Source organism: Cyrtonyx montezumae, unplaced genomic scaffold (genome assembly GCF_038088225.1).
Source record: "Cyrtonyx montezumae isolate F1298 unplaced genomic scaffold, pur_monq_1.0 scaffold_8, whole genome shotgun sequence".
NCBI classification, from domain to species: domain Eukaryota; kingdom Metazoa; phylum Chordata; class Aves; order Galliformes; family Odontophoridae; genus Cyrtonyx; species Cyrtonyx montezumae.
In genome coordinates, this window is record NW_027072089.1 from 82808247 (window position 1) to 82827538 (window position 19292).

At 42.8% G+C, this 19292-nt stretch overlaps 2 protein-coding genes across 5 annotated transcripts in view; both read right to left on the reverse strand.

Annotated features, from left to right (window-relative positions):
* Positions 1-1753: 1753 nt before the first annotated feature.
* Positions 1754-7716, reverse strand: FAM8A1 (family with sequence similarity 8 member A1). The gene is made up of 5 exons (XM_065753548.1): positions 7167-7716; positions 4787-4907; positions 2646-2769; positions 2289-2428; positions 1754-2097 (listed from the first exon to the last, which is right to left on the reverse strand). The coding sequence occupies exons 1-5, from the start codon at positions 7714-7716 to the stop codon at positions 1953-1955; spliced, it is 1080 nt and encodes a 359-aa protein (XP_065609620.1). The 3' UTR covers positions 1754-1952.
* A 3514-nt stretch (positions 7717-11230) lies between these two features.
* The window catches only part of CAP2 (cyclase associated actin cytoskeleton regulatory protein 2), a 65185-nt gene continuing 57123 nt past the window's right edge, over positions 11231-19292 (reverse strand). For all 4 annotated transcript variants that reach the window (XM_065752321.1, XM_065752320.1, XM_065752323.1 and 1 more), the window contains exons 8-13: positions 18924-19119; positions 17530-17705; positions 16182-16305; positions 15925-16007; positions 13110-13250; positions 11231-11565 (exon numbers count right to left, since the gene is read on the reverse strand). In XM_065752321.1, coding sequence (XP_065608393.1) covers positions 11482-11565; positions 13110-13250; positions 15925-16007; positions 16182-16305; positions 17530-17705; positions 18924-19119 — 804 coding nt within the window. In that variant the 3' untranslated portion in view covers positions 11231-11481. The remainder of the gene's footprint in view (positions 11566-13109; positions 13251-15924; positions 16008-16181; positions 16306-17529; positions 17706-18923; positions 19120-19292) is intronic.

The following is a 19292-nucleotide window of genomic DNA, read 5'->3' on the forward strand; positions in this document are numbered from 1 at the left end:
GAAGAAGGCTCTTGATTCTTCAGGGACTACAGCTGAGTTTTTGGTAAGCCATAGCATTTAGTTTTCGGTCGAGATCTGGTCACTGCAGCAAACACTGAAAGCACCACTTCCCTCTCCTACTGCTGAGGGAGAAAGGCCTGTATGGCCCCCATAGCTTGCAGTCGACAGCAAAACTTTCAGACTTGGTAGTGGTTGTTTGGCAGCACTTCTGTCACTCAATGCTGCTTTGCATTTCTGCAGCCTTATGTGCCCATGTTTTGAAATAAGACACTTCTCCAACTGTAAATGACTTGACAGGAGAACAAAGGCCAGCTTCCACTTTTGTCTGTCTTACTCAGCACATGTAGAATTAATATTTCTATACAAAGTGTTTAGCTATTGGACATTAAAAGCACAGAGAGAAGCTATTGTCCAGGTGGTCACATCTTACTGCTGTGGAAAGATTATATGCAGCTAGATATTTCCAGGTGTCTAAACCAGAGAAATGCCACTCAGTTTCCTCAGCTAAATTTTCTGATGATGCATTGAGAAGTCACATTTCTAAGTAAGACAGCTGCTCACTTAGAACAGAGAATCTGAAAGTCGTTATGCAAAAAAGTAGCGCCTTTGTTCTGGAAAGGAAAGTGAGTAGAAAATGCCATCCTCAGCAGTGACTGGTCCCAAAAACAGGATGGTAAATAAAGAGCAGAAAGTATACTCATAAAGTTCTCTTCATAAACAAAATAGCAGCCCATGTCAAACTGAACTAATGTAGAATGTTAATGTGTTACTGCTTTTAAGCTGTTTAACCAGAAGAGAAAAGAAGAGCTCATATAACCACTTCTCTTGTCAACCTCCAAAAGTGAAGGATGGGAATGAACTTCAGCACCAGAGCAGCAGGTAGGGTTCAGAGAAGAGACAAAAACTGTGGCTCTGGGACAGTTCTAAACTCTTCTTCAAATTTTAATGAAACATCAGCATTATTGCAGATGCCCTTTCCAAGATACTAATGCCATAAGAACAAATATCAAAGCTATGTAATCATGCAAAATGTTAGGCTTTTTTATTCAGTATTTAAGTTATTCTGAATATACAAACAGCCAGAATATAAAGTGAAAACAAGTAGTACTGTACTTTAGAGTAGCCTTACACCCATAACACGTTTCAGTTAATAGTTTCTGCATGCTCCTGGAAACTCATTTGGATGTTTTGCTTTATATTACACGGAAGAAATAGACAAGTGCTTTCACTCCAGAGAGAAGCAAATGTGTGTTGTTCACAGCTCCGATGGCAATTCACTAACACTGCAGCGTAACGTGCCCTTTCCAGAGAAAAAGCAGCTACCCTTTCACCTCGTTATTAGCTTTGACACATTAAATAAATGACAATATTTGAGATAGTCATGCAAAAAAACCCAAAAAACTGTCACATCAATATTCAGGTAAAATACTTAAAGAGGTGAGGGAATACGATCTGTGAAGCAGGAATAAGGGAAGTGGTAAACACCGCTTTCTTTCTACACAGCTGTCAGTGTAACTGACTGTGCCTCGCTGTCCAATACTGCAGTTCCCTTCCCCTCAGAGTCTGCAACACAACTTGGGCAGCTCCTTGGAAAATGTATTCTAGATACCTCCAGCACCCAAAACCATAGGAAAAACATTTTGTTGGAGGTGGAGTATTTGTCAGTATCTGCTTTCCCCACAAGCTGACCAACAGAACAGCACCTTTCTGCAGTTATTAATAGAGCCACTTCTTTTCAGTCTACAGTTGTTTCCCTCAAACTTCTTTGGCATTTGTGAGAACTCCAGTACGTTGAAGGTAGCTGCTGGTACCATCCTGGAACAACCCTTTTCCTTTAGCTTCTGAATCATTCTGTTTTAATTAGGACAAAAGATTTGGACGGTCAACTCAATTTCTTTGTTCATTTGGAAGCAGTATTCAAAAACAGTCTGGGAGTCTGCTGTCTTTTGATATCATCTGATTCCATTTCTTCTTACCACAATAGTTCCTGCTACAATATCGTAGGCTGTTCTGTTGTGCTGAAAAAACAACAGTGTAATGAAAGCAGGAAAAAATGAAGCAATAGAAAAATTCTTGATCAAAGCTCTGATGGTGGACCTGAAAGGAGAATAAAAATATTCAGTGCCTTATTGTCTTTTCTGCTTAGATTAAACGTTTGCCTTCAGTTCAGCACAGCACCAAAAAGCAACCCAACACCAAACCCCTAACCTCCAGTTTAGAGAATTATTTTATACTTATAATTATTATAAACTATTCATATGAAAGCAACGTAGGCTAAGAGCACTCACGTTGTCATGCTGACGTTTGAAGATGGAATGACTAAGACGCGACTGGGAGCGATGAGTACAGACGTATCGCAGGTCACAACTCGCAGCCCAAGCAGGAACTTCCCCGGGGTTGCTCCACCTGCACCCCAAATGCAGATTATCTGCAGAAGAAAAGTTATCTCAGTTCCACGCAGCACAGCGTTGTTGACTGCTATGGCAAGCTTGGCTTTCTTTGAACGTGAGTGAAAGCCACATAGCTTCACACAACTCAAAGTGAAGAGGATTTACTTCATTGGGCAGTGATGGCACTTTTTTTTTTTTGTTTATTCGAGAACGGATGACTATGAATTACAGAAGTTAATCTTTATGAGTAGTTACCTCATAGAAGCAGACTAATAACCTGTAGATGAGAGCTACTATCATCATTTTCTGCAAGTCTTCCATGGATGTGTCTTCATCTATTTCTTCTATTATGTAATGCATAGCAAATTTAGAGATGTCTCTGTTGAAAAAAAGACAACTTTGAAAAAACAACCCAAAAACCACAAAACAAAAGCTCATTTATCCCTTCTAATACTAGAATTCACTTCCTCAGTTCTGTTAGTAAAAAGAACAAAAGCTCTTCAGCTTCTGTGATATTATGCCATCCGTTAAAATTCCTAACGCTGGTAGGTTGCCTTTCAAGTTGCTGCCTAATTTGTTCCATCTTTTTCATCGTGAAAAAAACAATCGTTGCCACTTTTGCAACACGATGGCCTACATTAGTGAGCTGCAGAATTGTTAGCAAAATTCTTGAGATACACAAGGGATTCCACAATCATCTAAATGATACAAGTCCCTTCATTACCGGTTGGGTGAGGGAGACGGAAACACAAAGCACTGTTCTCTTACACCTCTAAGGCAGGATTTGCGAGTCACTCAGTGAGCAAGGGAGACTTCTCCCTCTGCACGATCAGGGTTTGTCTTCTCAGCAGTTTCAAAACGCTTTCACAGAGCACTTGAAACTTTGGGCCATTTCCCCTCACAAAGCTATGCAAAGCAGCAGGCCATTTCCCCTCACAAAGCTATGCAAAGCAGCAGCTCGGAATCAGCTGTGTATTCCCACAAGTCAAAACCACAGATGTGACGTCTGATACGTGGAATAGGCACACGTGCAGTGTGTACTTCTCAATGACCCATATACATGGTAATTTCTATTTAAATAGAAGGGTGCAGTCCCACTAGAAAGCAATCCATACCTGCACTACTTGCTCTCCTCTCTATCCAGGATCAAAAAACAAAAGAACTGAGAAAGCGACAGCGTGGCAGGCTGCGTTTCCCTTCAGTACACTGTTGGCCTGAACTCTTTGTCCTGAGCCAGTGAGGATGTGCTTTTTCATAACAACTCCTGGCCCCCAACACACAGCTCACTAGAAAAAAAAAATGCTTTTTCTGAAGCTACTAGTAAGCAACTCTGTGGCTCTAGTGAGATCTCTAATACTGAATACACTACATTAACTCAAAAAGATTCCATCATCACCATTTTGCAGAAGCAATACACATATAGCTGTTCTCCATCTTTCCAGTACTTTCTGTATTATTTTCAGCCTACAAAACCAAGCTGGAAATAAAAGCTCTCAAGTTAGAGTTGGAGGCTTTGGCAACTGAACAGAACTGAGAGGTTGGCATTTTATTTGCCTGCTTATTTGAACAATGAACACTGATAATTTACAGACATTTATTGTTTCAGATTTAACCCTCTTCCACACACCTTTCAAGCAGCAGTTCAACCTGCCCAGAAGACATTATGTCTACGGTATCAGTTTACAATCAGTCAACATTTGGAAGGCTCTTTTAGCAGCAAACTTCAATTCTGAAATGTAATTAAGAGTTTGGGCCATATTAAGCCTCGATCTCCTCATAAGACTGAAATATTTGAATATACCTACATGGAGAAACTGAATCAGCTATGGAATAAGAACCGTTAAAGAAGGAAACAGTCTTTGAGGAAACTAATCACTAAAAATCAAGTAGTACATTGACAATAAAAATGTGGAGACTCATTCTGGCTGAGTCAGTTGGTATAGCTGACACATATCTTTCCCTCCAGCTTATGCACAGTAAAGCCTGCAGTACGGTAATGTTTGCAGCAACCTTCCTGTTGATGCACACTTGACATACATTATCTGAAATAACAAACTTGGTTTAAAAATTTTCCCACTGAGACTTTCTTTTTTAAGAGACCATTAGAAAAAAAAATCTTGCTAATTCCCTCAAAAAATTAGACTGAAAGTCAGTCTAATTAATCCTTAGAATTTGAGAGCCCACAGTACTCTAGTAGAGATTCTTCCCCCCACCATCAGCTGACACCAGATCAGGAAAGATTTAAAGGAGGTTAACCTAGCGGGGCTGTTTCCTCAGCCTGTGCCAGATAAGAAAGGTGTCAGATGCATAACCACAGCACACATACATCATGACACCTCAAAGAGCACAAAGACCTTAAAGCTGGATACAATAAACCTTTAAATTGTTTTACTTACTTTATCCCGCTGAGGTGCATAATACTTAAAACAATGGTTGCCTTTATAAAGAACAGAATGAAGAAATCCACCATCTCTGCTATGAACCTGTGTGCCAGTGAAGGGATAATGAACTCCCGGCCTGCAACAGAAACAGTTACGATTACCCAGACTGTACCCTGCTAAAAAGTTTAAATCTCTCCAGGATATTTCACATATCCCTTTCTCAAGAACGCAGCCAAGAGTTTTATCTCAGCTCACACCAAGAATTCTTCTAAAGAAGTCTATCAATGAAAAGAACAAATCTGAATTATTTGAGTTAAAAGGGCCTTCAGGAATTTAAATCAAACTCTTTCAGAATTTAGAGTCCCTCATAATTAAGATTACAGGCAAAACCCCAGCCCTAGAGAGCTGAAGTGCAGTGAAGATGCATCGATTTTTGCATTCTTTTGCTTAGAACAGCTTCGTATAGCACAGATTTAAGTAAACGTGGGAGTCAGACAAAAGATTCCTAGAACCCCTCTGGTCCACCACAGCCTTCCTACCCATAGCAGCAAGCCTTCAGCACATACCAAGTTCCACTGTGAAAGAAAACCACAGCCTACTTTGTCTCAGGTCAGACCCAGAAACAGGAGCAGATGAAAGCATCAGTCACATCTGAGATAAACGTTCCTATAACTGTCATAATACAGCACAGCATGCTGCTCTACGAGCCAGAAAACATAACCCATTTCCCCAGTTTCACTGGCCAAGGGCAGATGGGGGCAAAATAAGAAGCATTTCTGCAAATGCCTGTCCCCCTTCTCCCACAGGAATAGGATAAAAGAAGGGGGAAAAGGAAATTCTCACCCCAATCCCCCCAAGAAACATCATAAAAACATGACTGCTCTATGCCAGATTTCACCCAGAAGAGTTCAGCTTCTAAAACTACTACTGCCAGTCCTGACCTTGCAAGCAGTGCACGCAAAGCTGCACGCCCACAGCACTTTTGTACATTTAACTGCAGTTAAGTGCCATAAAGCAGTGATTACACAAGAGCAAGTTCTTGCTTAACACAACTCAGCTTGTATCTTCCCTTCATACCTATTTACGCTGGTAACTCCACATCAATACTATCTGTTGAGTAGCAGGATTTATGTAAGGAACACTAAAATAGATCCAGTCTGCATTGCTGAAACCTATCCAAGTTGTCAACTAACTTCCAATGGAAGATTCTGTAGCTCAGCCTCCCCTGGCCCAGCTCTAGCATGCAACAGCAGAAAGCACAGAGCAAATGCACTCCTCAAATGGAGCACAGTAGCAGCAGTGTCACTTGGACATACAGATCCAATGACTGAGCAAAGAAGAGTGTGTGGCTGAGGAAGTACTAAAGTGATGTTAAACTCTGTTAAGAAATAGTGACAGCCCTTAGACTCCAGCATATTTCCACTGCAGTGATTTAGAAATGTTTCTCACATCAGAAGTTAATGAAACGTGCATCCACCTCAGCTCAGAGCTAGCCATTCACGTGGGCTCCACTAATCACACAGTGACACAGGGCAACTCAAGCCTGAGTGTGCTTTGTTACACGTGCTCAGTGTACTGAGTGGTAATCTGCTACAGTAAGGCAAGGGGACACAACGTCTTAAACCACAATTACCATCCATCAAACACTCGCAGCCACCCACCATGCAGCTAACATCGGTGTTCAGCTGCAGGCAGGCTGGGCTGGGAGAGGCGGTCACCAGCTCCACATTTTGACACTGCAGCTGGAAACGTGCAAAGTTAACCTAAGCTGTCACTTGTTTCGGCTTATGTAAGCACACGGAGCTGTACTACAGCAGCACCAGGATGGAAACACGTCCTCTCCTGCCAAGCTTGCTCCAAGGACAATAATCCGCAGCAGAAAAGGAGAGGTAATCACTTGAGCTGATCCAGACACATCCCCTCACAATCTGGAGCACCGTGGTCGTTTGTGACCGAGTCATGCAAAGAATTCCCTTGGAAGGCTGTGTGTCACAACAGTAGCGAGCATTCAGAATAACCACGCTCACCAGCAGGAAGAGCCGCCTGTGCCCCCAGTTCCCCCCCAGCATACAGGATTTGTTCACGAAGAGCTAGGTAAAAACCCAGGGATCATTTCCACCCGCCATCACATCCCCTGCCCCAGGGACAGGCAGCTTCAGTTCCAAATCAAAGAAAGCACTACTCGGCGCTTAAACGCCACCCCAAACGCCACGAAGAGCGAGTTTAGAAGTCAGATTCCTTTCGAAGAGAACAAAGGCAAGGAAGAACGCCCACCTCACGCGCGCAGAGAGCGAGCTCACACAAGGCGGTGCAGCTCGGACCGCTGCACCCGGCCCCGCGGCTCCGCTCCGCGGCTTCGGCTGCGCAACGCCGGGCTCGAGCAGCTCCCACTCACCTGCAGCTCTGCCCGCCGCTTCCCGCGGGGCGGCGGCGCCGCCGCTGCTGCTGCCGCTGCCGGGGGCGGCGCGGGGCACCGGGGAGAGCGTGCCGGGCGGCGCCGGCCAAGCGGGGGCGGGGGCGGGCGCGGGGGGGGCGCGGGGCCCCGGAGCGGCGGCGGTGGCGGTGGTGGCGGCAGCGGCGGGGGGGGAGAAGAGGTAGAAGGGGCTGTAGTAGGCGGCGGTTCCCGGAGAGGCGGACGGAGGAGGGGCGGCGAGGCGGGCGGCGAGCAGCGCGGGCAGGCCGCAGTGCCAGCTGAGATAGCCGCAGTACGAGTCCCACAGCCACTGGTGCACCCGCCGAGCGTACTCCGCCGCGCTCAGAGCCTTCCCCGCGTCGTCGCTCCCCGCGGCCGCCGCTGCGGAGCGGGACGGAGGTGACGCGGGAGCTGCGTTCCCTCCTTCGCCGCCGTCGCTCCTCTCCCGGGCGCCCTCGGCCATCGCCGCCTCTTCGGGCTCCGCCATCTCCAGCGCTGACTCGGAGCCCCGCCCGCACCGCGCATGCGCCATAGAGCGCCTCGCCTCTCCCACTCGGCCGGGAAGGAAGCGGGCTCCGCTCCCCTGTGTGCCGCCTCATGGTACCGCCCGGCGCTCAGCTCCCCGCAGGCAGCACGCGGCCGCCGCTCCTCAGCCGCTTTCTGCCATCTGGTGGATGCTCGCGGACACCGCTCCGCCGAGGAAGTGATGGGAATAACCCGGCACATATCACGCAGCCGCGGACCGCTGAGACTCACGATTCTCTCTGCGCCCACCTGGCCCAGCCCTGCCCGAGCACGGTGCCCAGGGCCACAGCCACGCGGCTTCTGGGCATCCCCAAAGAGGAGAGGAGACCCCTCGGATTGTGGGCAGCCTGTGCTCAGGTGCTGTCCGGTGCTTAAACAGAACCTCTCGTGTGCCACATTCTGAAGAATTCCTCTTCGTGCCATTCTTCTACAGAGGTTCTACTTAAGAAAGTGTGGGATCTCATGAGGAAAACGCTGTTTACATTTGAAAACTTAGCTAAAAAAGTCTTTTCTGTGTACCACACCAGATGATTTCCAGCCTAGTGACCATCCGACCCACTCAGACTTATAGTATAAAACAGGCTAATTAGACCAGCCACATTCATTCCATAGCAACGTATGCACCTCAGGTTCTATTCTCTCCTTAGATTCAGAGCAGAAGCACAGTTTTAAAGCAGTGTGGAAGCGATGCAGACCAAGCTGAAATACGTGGTATATCTCATGCGGCAGCATGCAGTAAGAAGAAGGAATTGCTGGAGTGATAGGGCTGCTCAGCATTTAGCACTCCATTCCTTGCTGGAGTCAGCCCTTAAACACAGGTTGGGCTCACTGGTAAGGATGCGGACACAACTGACCACGACTGGGAGCTCTCATCAGATCATCACTCTGCAGCTTGGTGGTTATTTCTGTCTCAAGATGTATGTAACGATTGTTTTCCCAAAAGGGGTTTTTAACATTTAATTATACATTAATTCATATAGGGTAGAATCAGAACCTCGGATTTATCTCATTTATTTTGTGTTTCTTTGCATTTTTGAAGACAGGTTGCAGAGAGCAAGCCCAACTACTGAAAGCACACAGCAATTTTTTTTTTTCCCCCAGGATTAGAACTGACAAAACACAGTTATGGCTTTGTGCTGAATGGTTGACTTTGCAAACTAGATAAGAGATTTCTGCATATTTAAAAAGTCTCTGCTGTGCCACATTTCTGGTGTCTAATGCTGTATGGATTTCACTGGCCTTTTCTCCGGTAACCAGCATTACCTTGGGTCTCTTAATGTAAGGCCTCCTCATCCTTATCTTTTAAACCTCTGCTCTCCGACAAAGTTCTCAGGTGTGGTCAGACCTTCAAGCACTCAGTGTTACTGCACAGGACTTCTTCCTATTAAGAAACTCATTGACGATTGTGCTTGGGTTTTGCACATTGCAGGAGTGTGAATGTTAGGGAGAAGGCTTAGCCTTAAGGGAGTTTGCTCTGAAATGTTTTAATGAAGATTTATAAAAGTAAACCAGCCTCAAGGAGGGAGCTGAACCCTTTGGAAGAACTAAAGGAATTTGTCCTTGCAGCAAGTTGGAGCTGCCTCACTGTTTTCTGTTTACCAGCAAGAATTTTGTTTTTGTTTTGTGCCGTACCGCTGTGGGAGTATGTGGTTTCCTGTCTTTGTGCAATGATTTCATCCCTGTTCGATGCTGGATAAAAACATGGGTCACTCTTTCAGATCAGAGTGCTCCAGAATGACATCGTTTTATGGAACAAATCGTGATTGTGATTTGCAGATTAAACAATCCTTCCACAATCCTTTTATCTCGAGCATGTGATGCTGTTTTTCAGATGTGAAGCACACCCAAGTGGAATGTGGGATGGACTGCTCATGGAGTTTGTTAACATGGGAGGAACGCATCCAAAGACATATAGAGAAACAATGGGAAAAGCTGGAAGTAGAAGGCAGGCCTTATAAACTTGCACAGGTTGTGATCATCTCCTCAGACAAATTTTCAGGAAGATATGGGTGTACTTAGAAATGAGAACCACCAAGAGCTGGGTTCCCTTGCTGTCACAGAAGTTATATGCACAAAACTTCAGGTGCTGCACAGCCACTGCTCACTGTCAGGTGGGTGATGGCTGCTGACATGATAATGTTTGATGGGAAGGGAGGAGCAGCTGCTTCTTCTCAGTTAAGCTTTTGAAATGGCGTTTAAGATGGGGAGGGTGTATAGGACAAGCAGTACAGTACAGCAAGCTCTGAACAACTTTGTATTCAAACAAGTACATTTTCCTTCTTTATTTCATAAGAAGTTTACTGTTGAAAAATGGTATATACTAAGGCAAACACGTTATACACATAGATTAAAGATCAGATAGCAAAACCTTGCGGAATGAGCACTACTATTGTGTTATATAGGGTTTACAGTCAAAGATAGTTAAAAACCCTCAAGGATTAATGTACTTTCAAGGTAAATTAGGCACAAAATTTAGCTTGTAACTAGCTTTGCAAGCATCTCACTTTGATTTCACCATTACAAAGTATTACAAGTAAATCAAAAACATATGCTGACTGCAAAATTTTAAAATTTTATTGTACTAAGTGCTGAAATAGTACAAATGTATACAACACTCCACCTTTGTTAAAAAAGCACATACAATAGGGACTGTAGAAAGTAGAATTGAAGGGCCGAGTGGGCTGTATTTGGGCTAAACCAATAGGTCATAAATCTATGGCTTTGCTTCGTGGATGTATTTGAGTAAGTGTTAGAAATTCAGGGAAGAAACTGAAAGATATTGTAATGAATAGAAGCTGTGATAGCTATGATAGATAGATTTTAAAGGAACTTTAAGAAGCAAACTGAGTGATATCTGACATGTGGCTCTCGCCCTGGGAGAACCACCTGCCTGGTGGTGGTATCTCCCCTGCTGGCCTGCTGAATAGCAAAGATGCAGTTTGCAAGACACAGTGTGAAATTTTAAAATATGATGGATTGACTCAAAAACAACAACAAAAGCTATCTGTGGAGCAAAAACTTTCAAGTGATTTGCTGCAAGGCGTTAGCTCAGATGAGGCTTTGGTTTCCAAAAGAATTCCTGATTTGCAAGAAATGAGAGGGCAACAGCCTTGTGGACCATAATAAAATCTCATATCACCGAAAACACAGGGATCTTCTAAATATACATATTAGAAAAGTGTTAGATTAAAATATCATGTTGCTTCATCTTCCATTAGCAAAATGTATTGCTGAAAGTTATACATTTTTTTGCTTGCTTCAAAAAAAAAAAAAAAGATTGCCACAGAACTACAAGGAACTCTCAGGTAGTTCTCTGCAGGGGTGCATTTGTGCTGCATTGTACAGGAGTAGCTTGAAAGGTGAAAACAAACATCTTAGAGTCTTAGTGCTGTTTTTGCTTAGCAGAAACATAAAAAGGAATGCCCGGAAGCGATATGATAACCGAGTGTATCATGCAGTATTTTGGCTCAACGGATAAAGGATTTCAAAGCAGTGAGGTGACTGGAAGGTGGGGGTGTCAAGCCGTTACATTCACATGACATCATTGAGAATTCAAACCGTAAGTGAAGGCAAACTGTGGAAACTTGAGAAATGCTGAGGTGCCTACCAAAAGCGTGCCAGACGAGTTATTGTTTGTAGCATGCACAGCTAATGCTTGAAGGCCTAGCGCAGCGGTAGGAGCTACGGCTGTTTCTAGTTCTTTACGTTGCTGCGTTGTTTATGCTGGCTATGGTCTGACCACGGTCAGTGGGTGCTGAGTGGTGTTAGGAAGTTAACCCACAATCTCTGCAGGTTCAGTGACCAGCTTAGATCCATCCCATGCTGTCTTGAACTGTTCAGGAACCGGAAATTCTTTCTGGTAAGAAACAAAAGCAACAATGATGCTTAGGTAAACAGTGGATACCTCATGAAAACTGGTGGAGTACTATTAGTGCTGCATGACTGAGAAAGCATTGATAGCTCAGACACACCAGGATTATAGAGAGGCCTTCCTCATTATCCTAGGAAGCTATTTTCAGTGCCACACAGGAAAAAACCTTACTGCTACCTGGTTTCAGATAGCCTCACTGTGGTACTCCTGTGTAACAATCCTTCTCACACCATTATTTGAAACAGCTAAGAAAATAAACCTCATATCAGAAATTACCTTAGATTCCATCAGTGAGCAGCCTGGAAGACGGTAGAATGTGTTTGATGTGGAGATTTCATGAGGAAGGAGACTTATTTCAAGGAGGAAAGCAAATGATACAATACAGAAGAATAAAATCTTAAAATACCAACCTATTGTTTTAGATGTGACATACTTCAAGAGACACAGCATTCTTTGTGGGGCAGACAAAACAAAGCAGAACCTTGAAGGAAGTTTCCTTCCATTCTGTGTATTCACTGAAAGCATGAGAGATGCTGGGTCCTCCACTGTTCCCAGAGAACAAGAGTGTGGGGAATAGGACTTTTCCTTTCAGGTCTGACGGTGTTTTGATGGCTAGTCACTTCAGACAAGAGCAGTAATTTGAGGAGGAACTCATCGAAAAACCTTTTTTTTTTTTTAATAAATTGAGAAGCAGCTGAATATACTCTCACTGAAAGTCATTCCCTTTTTAGCTGCCAGAAGATGAGCATCCAGTTGTCACTTTGGGAAAAGTGGAGCATGCAGATTCTCTTGTCACATCTTTTCTTTCATAAAGCCCTTCTGCCATACAGTATTCCTGAGTGGAAGATTTATGGTGAATTCAAGTTCTATCTCGAGTCATTCAGTGCAATTTCAAAACTACTCAGTAGAACAAGTATGCTTTACCTGAAAGCTGCCTTGGTACAGTGTGACATGACAGAGGATGGCTTTAGTAGAAAAGCTGGAGGGCCAAGTGTTAAAGTCTTACTAGGACAGAAAAGGAGCCTTCACACTAGGAAAGGCGCACCTCGTGTTTAAGTGATTTTTAAGAACGATGTTTTGAAAAATGCTAGAAAGAGTTCTACAGATACTACCCATGTATCAACAGCTTTAGGAAAAATAACAAGTGAATAATTCTCTGTAATTTCATCTGGAGCTGAAAAGTTTGTATCTTAACCTTAGCGTCATCCTCTTCAAGCAGAGTGCTCTCAAATAACACGTGAAGTGAGTTTCACTGGGAGATTATGTTTACGACCAGCTTAAAAAAGACAATGAAGTGGGCAGGAGATGAAGCCATCATCTTTAAAAATGAGGAGAAATGATATCTAATCTTTGAAATTTATGCCCCTGCCAAAAAAGTCATTCTGCACTGATAGCTGAGATAATGGTACATAGAAATTCAATTGTTTTGGATCATATATGTGGTATGTTAGCTCTTGCTTCCCGAGCAATTTTATCTATCAAGACTAGTTGGGCAGGGGGAGACAACCTCTGAAAATAATCTCACTCACATAATCACCATCTTGAGGGATGAGGATGTTCATCTCAGACGACTTGGCACTCACGATCTCACAATCTAATGATTCCTCACTGAGGTAGATGTGACAGCCTTCTGTTTTGTTAATAGAAATGGTTGGCACTTTCCCCATCACCTGAAAAATGAAATATACTTATTATCAAATCTTCAAAAGCAAATGAAGACACTGTTAATATAATTCTTATTGCCTGCCAGATCTAATTCTGGCCATCGACATCGTGTATGTCGTCTGCCTGCACGATGCTTGTGTTTGAGATAGAAGCTATCCATTTGCTAAGCACTGAAAGCTCTTGGTGCTGATAACAATGTTGTCTATGCAGCTGCAAGCTTATAATCCACAGCAAACTTTTAATGTATGATTTGATGCAAGTGTTTTCTCCATTCTCTCTACTTCCAGTGATGCTTTTGTGTTGATACTCAGGCAGTGTTCAACTTGTTCATCAGCAGGACTGGTAAGAAATCAAACACATGAACTCCAACCCATTCTGGGCAAATGAAGGATCTCAGCATCTGACAGAAGTGTTTTGTGATGCATTCTAAAGGCTTCAAAACTCTTCCCAGATTTATAGCACACAACGGGAAAGGGTTTTTATCCCCTTCAGGCAAGATACAATCCAAAAAAGTAGGAAGACCAATTTCATTAAATCGTTAATGGTATTTTTTTGTCACATTAAAAGCAAGCACGAGACTTTCTTGAGGGAAGAAAAGGAAGTAAATCTCACATTTATCATTCTACAGATTAAAAGATCTCTACCTGGCTAACTGGCTGACTCATGGTTGTCAGTGAAAATTCCTCCTCCTCCTGCCCTCTCTGGCAGAATCCAGCAGTACTCTCTGGTCAGTGTACCGAAAGAGCAAAGGTTATTTTGAGCAATAGCAGCACGTGACAATCTACTTGCTAATAATAATAATAAAAAAGTGTCTCCTATCATTTGAGCTAAGAATATAATTGCAGCTTCAGTTCCCTGAATGTCATAGCAAACGAAGAGCAAATGGTCTGTCTGTTGCACTCTGCCCCACTCCTGAAGGCTGATCTACATAACGGATCAGTGCTTCCTAGCTTGATCTTTCCTTTCTTTTGCAAGATCTCATGCAATAGAGGGCAAAAGGAGGGTGTGTTTAATGTTACACATTTTGCAATTATCAGGAAAAAATAAAATGCCACCGGGAGAAGGGAGAGCCAAGCAGTATGGTGCTGAAGTAAATATAGAAGAACTGTAGGGTAATTTTTTGCATTAATATGCGATATATTTGCAATTTATGAGCTCAGATCTTCAAAATACTGAAAAAATTGAGGTTCTGAACACTTGGTGTGCTCAAACCCTCCAGAATCAGGCAGCTTGTAGCCAGAATCTTAAGCATAACTCCACTCTGTTCTATGCCATAGAAGCCTTATGCAATATTCATAGAACCTGCTTAATCAGAAGAATTTCTGTTCTTTGAAAAGAAGAAGAAAAAAAAAAGCGTCCGGTTTTGCTCTTCCTTATGTATGGGGTTTTTGTCTTTCAAGAAGAGTTCTAGCAGTAATGATAAAAATAATTTATTTATAAAAAAAAAACCAACAAAAAACACCCCCAAAACAGCCAAATGCCTGTGCCAGAAGATGTGTAGTGATCACGACTGAAAACTGCTTGTTACAGCTTAGAAGATGATGTGCAGCTGGTAGCAACATCAGTCACTTGTGAGAGGTACAAACCAGGACAAAAAATCCTCTTATTTTTTACAGTGGTGTCTGTGACCACTGAAGCATGGAGCAGGTCTGTATACATTTAATGTCTTAATGCAGGCACAGCCAAATAAGCAAAAGACCTCACTTTTTGTGAAGATTGGCAGTTTAATACAATTTAATTCACATTTAATTTTGGGGATGTTTTTGCTTAAAATAAAATATCCCAGAGGCATTTCTTAAGATCATCATCCATGTTGGACACAGCCCAGTATTAGAGCCTGTAAAGTTAGACCTCTTTGAAACAGAATTAGTGAAGTGCTGTAAAAGCCAGGCAGAGTGTCCATATTATGAACAGGGCAATGTCTGCCACAGGGAGGGCAACATACGGATTAGAAAAGTGCATATTTTCATTTCAAAAGAACCACAGAAGAAGATGATCTCTGATGAAGCTTTACTCACTGGTTGTCTAGGACAAAACCAGTAGAGACTCACAGCCCACATCTAGGCGAGTGTCTGCATTATTTTCTCACGTGTCAAGCTGTTGGCAAGGAGATGTTCAAAATCCAATAGTCTGCTTTCACTTTATGTCATTTAGTTGTCCTTTGGCAGTCTATTTGCATGTTTACATTGAGAGGAAAAAAAAAAAAAAGAAAGAAATAACCAGCTGCTGGGTTTAGAAACCACTTAGCTAACTGGCAGAATTTGAGGCACTGATAAACTTTCAATTTCAGGAGCTGTTTACCATGAAAGCAACAAAATTAAGGCCAGAAGCAATAATATTTCAGCTGTGCCCAAGGCAGAGTGGTTGGACCTGGATGATCTTGAAGGTCCCTTCCAACCCAAGCCGTGCAATGGTTCTGTGATTCAGTTGAATAGATCTCCCTGTTTCACCGGAACCAGAAGGCACTGGACTGAATGAAGGTTATTCAGCAGTGCTCAGTAGTTTCCACTTTCTAAACACATTAGTGGAATTTATTGTATATTAAGATAGGTTTGGATGCATCGGTCTCTTACTCTTTGTGTGCAAATGTGAGTTTTTAATAGTCTCTTGTAGCTACATGTTGGGCTTTTTCTTTCTGCTTGTTCTCTTTCTCTCTTTGTTTTTTGAATAGATGTTTACCTGAATCTGAATATCCCTGGAATTTATCACTTCCACGATTCCCACGACGTTGTCAAACACAAGGCCAAACTTTTTACAGTTATCTAAAATAAAACAAGAAAGGCAAGATAAAAGAGAATATATACATCCTGGCTGCATTAAATACAAACATTTCCAGTCTCATACTGCATGAATGAAACGATTCAGATGCATTATTAATCACATGAGACATTCTTTTCAAGATTGGCATTTAAAGATCAGCTGAGCTATCCACTCACCGATAGTAATTGAATTGATCTTTCCCTTTATCTGAAGTGTTGACTTGTTACACTTGAAGATGTAGGCTACTTGCTTGAGTTCAGTGTTGGTAATGACCAGGTCGTTCTTATCCTCTTGATATTCCTGTTTCAGAAGAAAGTTTATTTATCTGGTTATCTTTAACTAGCTAACAGAGCTTAGAACAACATATCAAGTAGTTGCATCACTGAAACAGAACAATATCCTTCTGGTGGCTTAAAAATCCAATGTGATTGGTGGCTGGATATTTCACCTACCTCAGCCTTCAGTGATGCATGTGTACATCCTAGAGCTGCAGGACTGAAGAACTTGGCATAGACCAAGACAAATCTCACTGCTTTGTTAGCAAAGACACTATGCTCTCAGCAGTGTAAGAATGCCCTCACAAAGCTGTTGTTTGGCTCTCTTCCAACTTAGAACCAGCATGGTGAAGGCCAAGCCAAGTTTTCATTCCCAGCAATGCTATCTAGGGTTCCATATAGTATACTGTGAACTGGTGCAGGCAGTACCTTAAACAATAAGGAAGAATATGTGGAGAAATCTTCTTTTGCTATGAAGTGCAAAAGGACATTTACAGTCAATGCATGTCAAAGAAAGGCTAGGGATCCACAAGAGAAGTTCTAGGTTATATAACCGTAAAGCAAAATAACAGAAGTAAATTGTGGCTGTACTTTGTGCAAACTACTCCACAGTAAATGACTGTGCATGTAAACTTCTGGGTGACTAAGTTGCTTATTGTTTCTTCCAACTTTAAACCAACACAGTGATGTGACTTTTCACTCCCAGATGGTTTGGTATATGCCTCCTTAAATTAACTCCCAGGCTTTAAACAAAGCAATCTTTTTCTTCTGTAGGCTGAGCAAACGAAAGTATGTCTGCACTTTAAAGCATGAAGGAAGTGCTGGCATGGAATGAGTGACCGAGTAATGAAAAATATATGTACAATTCCATCAGTTACAAAGGATGGAAAACTCCTCCATGCTAACAATATTTTCCCACAAGAGTGGCCTGCAAGAAGGGATTTTAATTGGAATTCTCCATTGGATTTGTTTCTGAAGCGTTGTCTGATTTTGCTGGAATTTATTGGTTTTGACATTCTCTGGTTCAGATGAATTGTTTTAGATTCTCAGAGAAAGATGAATTAATTTTAGATCCTAGAGAATAATAACAGCTAAACTGCAGCAAGGCAGAGTAATGCAGAATCAACCCATTTTAGCTGCAAATGCGATTTGTTGCTACTCGATCACGGACAGCTTTTTGCTAGAGGCTCAGTGCTCAAGCTGCTTTGCAATGTGCAGTGTGCAATTCAGCGGTGTGACTGGAACGCACCACTCTCCATTTTTTCCCCTCTAGCTCCAAGACAGGGGCATGACTCTGCTGCGGGGAATTCTTGGGGGAGGTGGGACTTGGAGTATGGCTCTTCGTGGGAGAACGAGTGGGTGGACCTTGGGCACGTAGGCTGGGGTTCTTGTGAGTCTTCTGGTCATCGGAGACATGGCGAAGCCCTTGGAAAAAGAAGGGTTGTTATTATAAAACAGAATCTGTTCTCTTGTCCTAAGGCTATTCATATTGAAATAACAAAGGTGCTATCTAAAACATTTGTAGTTGTGTTTGATTATCTTACAAGTTTACATTTTTTATTTCCTCATGCTTTGCCCGGGTAACCACCTAAAGTGTAACTGGCAGAGATATTTTTAAGCCATTTACATAAAACCTCTTTTACTGTGGTTAGGCTGACTTAAAATCTTTACAAGAAATGCAGCAGTCTTTTAGTCCCTCTTTATCTATGGAGAGCTCTGCGATCATGCTATTGAGCATTTTTACATCCAGAAAAGTGAGATTCTTTTTCTAATTTGACCTAGCCATGTAGCACTAGAGGCAGATATATCAATTGTAAGTACTTAAATTCACAGCCATCTGCTTTAATTACAACTATCCTGTATTAATACAAAAAATTTTATCACACTGATCTGTGAGCCATACCTTTCCACCCAATGCAATGACACATTCTGATAGGGGCTGGTACACTTGTGGGTCAGAAACAGGAATAAATTCTGATTGTAATTCTGATCCACTACTATAAATATCTAAGGTGCAGGAGGTAAGAGGATGAGGTTGGACTCTTCTCAGCAGTGTATGACAATAGGATGAGGGGAAATGGCCAGAAACTGAAGCATAGAAAGTTCTGCACAAATGTGTGTGGGCACTTATTCACAGTGCAGTGACGGAGCACTGGCACAGCTGCACAGAGAGGTGGTGGAGTCTCCTTCTCTGGAGACATTCCAGACCCACCTGGACGCCTACCTGTGCAACCTGGGCTAGGGAGCTGCTTTGGCAGGGGGGTTGGACTCAATCTCTAGTGGTCCCTTCCAACCCCTACAATGCTGTGATTCTGTGAAAGTTCAGCAGCTTCTGGGGCTTGAAGATGTCTAATTTGGCTGCCTTAAATTTAATTGCAGACTTCAAAATAAGTGGTGTGAATTTCAGGAATACTGAAGAAATTTGAGTGCTGTTACTTCTAAAGGAGGATTTGGTACGCAGTCTCATCCAGATGAGTCAGTACAAGCCTCAGAAAGGTCTAAGTTGCCTAAAGGTAGCTTAAAAACATTGGTGAAATTTGGGTCAGTACATATAACATACATAACATGTACAAACTACATCAACATCACAGCTGTTGATGTAGTTTGACTCAAGGGTCAGAATTTGGTTTCTCTTCTCCTGACCTTTGGTAATTGCCTCTCCTTGGTTAAGCTGTGCAAACAGGGCTGAACGAGATGCTGTGCCTTCATCCTTTGGGGTGGTTTCTGTATCAAAGACGGGGGGAGGTCCCGGTGGAGGCGGTGGTGGTGGAGGCGGTGAAGAGGGGCACGACCCACTGGTTAGGACAGATCTCATAGACATGGGTGATGCAACAGGACCCTGTGTGGGATAGATGGACATTATTTTTAAATACATTTTTCCAAGGAACACTTTATCATGATAGCTCTTGCTTGTTAGAAGCCTTGGATACTGTCAACTTTCATTGGTTCCAGGCAGCCAGAGGTTCAGAAGAACTTCTATCATTGTAAGTGAAAATAACACTATGAATCTTT

Excerpts from the sequence above, each read along its gene's own strand:
- FAM8A1 (XM_065753548.1), bottom strand. The coding sequence starts at position 7,716 with ATGGCGCATGCGCGGTGCGGGCGGGGCTCCGAGTCAGCGCTGGAGATG. Across the intron at positions 4,908-7,166 it reads AGCGGCGGGCAGAGCTGCAG|GCCGGGAGTTCATTATCCCT; the intron begins GTGAGTGGGAGC and ends TTTCTGTTGCAG. Across the intron at positions 2,770-4,786 it reads ATGCACCTCAGCGGGATAAA|AGACATCTCTAAATTTGCTA; the intron begins GTAAGTAAAACA and ends TTTTTTCAACAG.